The sequence below is a fragment of the Quercus suber genome, unplaced genomic scaffold, assembly GCF_002906115.3.
Source record: "Quercus suber isolate HL8 unplaced genomic scaffold, Cork oak 2.0 scaffold_300, whole genome shotgun sequence".
NCBI classification, from domain to species: domain Eukaryota; kingdom Viridiplantae; phylum Streptophyta; class Magnoliopsida; order Fagales; family Fagaceae; genus Quercus; species Quercus suber.
In genome coordinates, this window is record NW_027069756.1 from 445,199 (window position 1) to 450,421 (window position 5,223).

General features: G+C 34.6%; 1 protein-coding gene across 1 annotated transcript; it reads left to right on the forward strand.

Annotated features, from left to right (window-relative positions):
- Positions 1-400: 400 nt before the first annotated feature.
- Positions 401-1,815, forward strand: LOC111999071 (major allergen Pru ar 1). Its single transcript, XM_065782385.1, has 2 exons — positions 401-703; positions 1,290-1,815. The coding sequence occupies exons 1-2, from the start codon at positions 516-518 to the stop codon at positions 1,582-1,584; spliced, it is 483 nt and encodes a 160-aa protein (XP_065638457.1). The 5' UTR covers positions 401-515; the 3' UTR covers positions 1,585-1,815.
- Positions 1,816-5,223: the final 3,408 nt, after the last annotated feature.

Sequence of the window (5,223 nt, forward strand, 5' to 3'; positions counted from 1 at the left end):
GATTTAAGGCCTCCAACTTTTGTTTGTATTTGGTGCTCATGATTCTCAATAAATCATCGATTATGTTATCTGCACATGTACGAATGAAATTTTATTAAAAAATTGGAATTATCAAGGTTTAGTTGTACATCCCAATTTTTTATTTCTCAAAAGAAAATTTGGGAATTTTTAATCAAAATTTTGAAGGTGATTTCTTAATTATGAAGTTTAGTAGCACATCAATCGGAATCAATTTGGGATTTTTGAATCAATCCTTGAAGGTGCTTTCATTGACTGAATAAAATATGATCCATTCATAAATTATAAAAATGTGTCCATCACTCCATCACGTTGGAGATGACACAACTCTTTGATCTAAAAATTTGGGCATATTTCTCATCACAAGGAAAGCTCATTCTATAAATAGCACCCCTAGTACACTCATATATGCTCAACACAAAAGCTCAATCAATATCCCTCTAGTATTTGTCATTTCTGTTTCCTTGATCATTTTCAAACTCTCCTAGTTAATCACCATGGGTGTTATCACTTATGAGTCTGAGGTTACCTCCCCAATCCCACCAGCTAGGTTGTTCAAGGCCTTTGTTCTTGATGCAGACAACCTCATCCCCAAGATTTCACCACACACTATTAAGAGCACTGAAATTCTTGAAGGAAATGGAGGCCCCGGAACCATTAAAAAGGTTACATTCCATGAAGGCGAGTATATATATACTAATTTTTCGCCCAATATTTTTTTTAGCATTGTAAAAGTGCTTAATTTATCTTACTTTTGGTACATGTTACCAATTTTTTTGGTCCTCCTAAGCAAGAAAATGCTTGTTAGATATAAACAAAATGATGCCCTTTAACTTTCGTTTCAAAATCATCCTTACATTTTAGATTGTTTCAATTTAATCCCTATACCTTAAAATTTGTTTCAATAGACTCCTCATCATTATGTGGTAGATGAAAAATATGACATGGTAAACGGAGTTCATGCTATGTTAGAATTGGCCTCAGTGTCCTGGATTCATTTGCTATGTTATAATTTTTCATTTATTAGATAATGGCAAGGACATTTTTAAAATATCTTACAATATAAAGATGATTTTTAATAATAAAAAAAAGTCAAACATTGAGAGCAAAAAAATGTGCAATGTAACTTTCACTTATATGTGTGAGCATGCGCAATCATGCAAATTAAAATCTACTAACTAGTGTTGTCTTCTTCTTTTTTTTTTTTTTTTTCAATTTGATTGCGAAAAATATACTAACTAGTGTTGTCTTTTTTCAATTTCCACAGGGAGCCATTTCAAATTCCTTAAGCACAAGATCGATGCCATAGACAAAGAGAACTTCACCTACAATTACAGTGTGATTGAAGGTGGACCTTTGTCAGACAAAATTGAAAAAATCTCATACGAGACCAAGTTAGTGGCATCCCCTGATGGAGGATCCATCTTTAAGAGCACCAGCAAGTACTATGCCAAAGATGATTTTGAGATCAAAGAAGAGCAAATCAAGGCTGGTAAAGAAAAGGCTGCAGGATTGTTCAAGTCAGTTGAAGGCTACCTTTTGGCCAACCCTGATGCTTACAACTAATTAAACCTGCTGCTGATAAGAGTGCTTCTATTCCCTCTATTACTATATAGACGTGCGACTTTCATGTCTATTTTGATTTTCTGTCTAGTCAAAACTCAGAACTGTCTTGGTCTTGTAATAAGTGTTACTCTTTGAATATTCTTGTTGCTTGTAATGTTCCCTGTCCATTGTAATGTGACTCTTGTATTGTTTTGAGTAATATAATAAAAATCATATGGTATATTTAAGGTATTATTTGCTATTGATGGATGTGGTTATTTCTTTTGCTTAAGTTATTCACTTTCTTCTTGTTATATTATCTTAAAGAACAAATTAAGATCAGTAACTTCATCTCATGAAATTGGTAAGATCCTAATCCTCTAAAGAAGATACAACCACTATACTTTATAGCTCTTTACAATAAGCCAATGGGCACACAAAATATATATATATATATATATATATTCCCAACTATGGACTCAATCTATCGTGTTGGGTGTGTAATGAAAGTGACATCATTGGTAGTCCATATAAAATTATGTTATTCCAATTACTTACCAATCTAACAAGTAGTGAATAATGTTGTATCTATATCCTTTCTTAAGTAGTTAACTAACTCATGTCCCAAAATATGTTGTGGCATTAATTTGCCCAAGTACCTAATAGCACAGCCAAACCTCATATTTCCTAGTATTCGCAAATTTAAAGCAAATTTCATTCATTTTCAACCAAACGGAAGGGAAAATAAAATTACAAACTAAAAATTTTAAAATTTACTAAAAATATATAATTTAAAAAATATTTCAGAAGAAATGGCCGATCCAAAACTAGTATTTTTTTTTCTTTAAAAAAAATTTTACAAAAAAAAAATAAAAATAAAACTAGTAATTTTTTTAATGATAATTAATTCCTCCTCTATCTTTTTTTTTTTTTTTTTTAATACTAAGTATTTAACATATACACAGGGAGATGGGAGAAGATCTTAAAGAAACTGATAGTAACGTACATTTAAAAGAGCCTAACTCTTAAATACACAACATAATTTTTAAATCTCTTTAACTCACACTCTTTTCCAAATGACTGTCCATAAGATGTGCAAATTTATCTTTACATTTAAGTCCAGTTGGCCAATAACATTCATAAATCGTGTAATTCACATCTTAGATCTCATCATGTGCGGAGTTAAGTCATTAATAAGCACAAACAATTTTATTTATATCAAACCCTTTCATAAAAAAATTAAAAATTAAATATACTATTACAAAACTAATTAATTAATTCATAATTATTTGATTGGCATGGATTTTTATTCTTTGAACTGTGACTTGTTTCACAATTGAAACTTGAAGCTGCTTCGAAGATTAGTCTAACTTCTAGAAAGTTGACCAGGTTTTGCATCCTTCTTAATTAAGAAAAGAGCAGGAAAATTTCACAAACGACAATTATAAATTAAAGCAATCCAGCCGACAAATGTCACTAAAATACTGAGAGTTGGTAGATTGGGTCACTATCAGCCCATAGCTGATGGCTCAATCCAAATCAATTCACGGTGATTTCTTTTCTCTTTTCTTTTTTTTTTTTTTTTCTTTTCTTTTTTTTTTTTTTTTTTTTTTTTTTGAGAAGAATTGATCTCTTCCTCTCACAAAATATGACTCTATGTGAAAAAAAATAATAATAATAATAAATAAAATAAATAAATTATAAAATTATTGCAAAAGTAGTTAAAAAGTGCATTCTTTTCTTCTACCTATTATTATGATTATTATTATTATGGGACCATTGCCTTTTTTTTTTTTTTTTTTTTTTTTTTTGGATGATAGGACCCATTACCCTATTATTTGTTTGAGTGTGTGGCACCTAGTGTGTCCAGCCCACTTACTTGCCACTCTTGTCAAAGTTCATTTATGAGTTTGTCTTCTCAAACCGCACAAAATCAGCTTTTGGTTATGCAAGGCGTTTCTAATGCGCTGAAGGAAGAAAGAAAAGAATGCGCTGAATAGGAATGACAACGGGTCGGGTTCGGGCCGGGTTTTTTCATACCCGGACCCGACCCGCGGGCCAAGACCTACGGCTCGAACCTGGCCCGTTTACTTAACGGATTTTTTTCCAGAGCCCGAACCCGCTCCCGCCGGGCCCCGCGGGCTCCACAGGCCCCGTTGGGCCGTGGTACTTCAAGGCCCATTCTGTGGCCCAATCAAAAAAACAAAATGCAATTTTCTCAGCAACCAAACAGGAGGTAAAAGAACACTCAAGAAAACCCATTATTTTCCAGCAACCAACAGATTTGAACAATCGGAAACCAACAAAACCCATTATTTTCTCAGCAACCAACAGATCAGAAACCCTTTTTTTTTTCATTACAATATTTTCCCACATCAAAAGTAAAAACAAGAACTAACATACAAACCCTAGGTCTGAACAATAAGACCCTACAAAATCAAATCAAACAAGCCGATCCTATTCAAACAAAATAGCACTAAAACTAAATATTACAAATTTGATTCTTCAAACAAAAAGAACGATTTTCATCCTTTCAAAAAAAAAAAAAAAAAAAGAACGATTTTAATTGCAAAAGCCACAACGAGGTGAGGGAGATGAGAGAGTTGCGGCCTTGTGAGGTGGAGAAGGGCCTGGCGAGGTGGGGAAGAGCAGCGGCATCAGGGAGGGAGGAAAGACCTGGCGATTTGGTGATTTGGGGCTAGGCCTGGCAAGGTGAAGAACGGAGCGACGCCGGTGAGGTGAGGTGCAATGAGCAATGGCGCCGACGAAGTGAGACTGCGAGTGGAGTGAGAGTGAGAGCGAGGGCGAGGGTGAGGGAGAGAATGGGAGGCGGCTTGGGAGAGAATGAGAGGGTTAGAGAATGGTCTGCGGGTGAAAAATGACTATTTATACTTAGGGTTTTTTTTTTTTTTTTAATATTATATATACGGGTCGGGTTCAGGCCGGGTATGCCTAATACCCAGACCCGACCCGAACCCGCTTTGGGTTTTTTAATGAAAACCCAGACCCGACCCTAATGTTAAACGGGTCGGGTAAAACCCGACCCATTAGGGTCGGGCCGAGCCGGGTACCCGCGGGTCGGGTACATTTTGCCATCCCTAGCACTGAAGGAAGAAAGAAAAGAATGAAGCAAGAGGCAAGGGTTATTCGGCTAAGGGAGAGCTGAAGAAAATAAATTAGTTAAGCAAAGTCAAGATAAGTTGGTTTGTATTTATTGTGACTTAACGCGAAGAGTGTGAAAGGAAGAAAAGAAGGAAAAGATGAAGGAATGAAAGGAGAGGCCATTCGGCCATTTGAAGAGGTGAAGAAAAGAAGTGAAGTCCCAAAGAAAGTGAGGACAGTGCAGTCTTGAATAACTGCGTGAGTAAGAGCAAGCAAAAAGAGAAGAGAAAAATGGAGAGAGTAAGAGAGAATCGTGAGAGATACACATTGATAAAGAGAGCATTGAGTGAAAAAGAAAAAATTTATTTTGCTCAAATTGTATTTCTAAATGTTATAATCTCTATTTAATATAATGAAATCATTTGAAATTTGTCTCGTAGTTTTTCCCTTCAAAGAAAAAGAGTTTCAACGTAAATTTTTGTATTTTTGTGTAGTCATGTTTTCGCTGCACTTGCTAAAATTTATTCACAATTATATTGAATTTTTCCCTAGTTATTG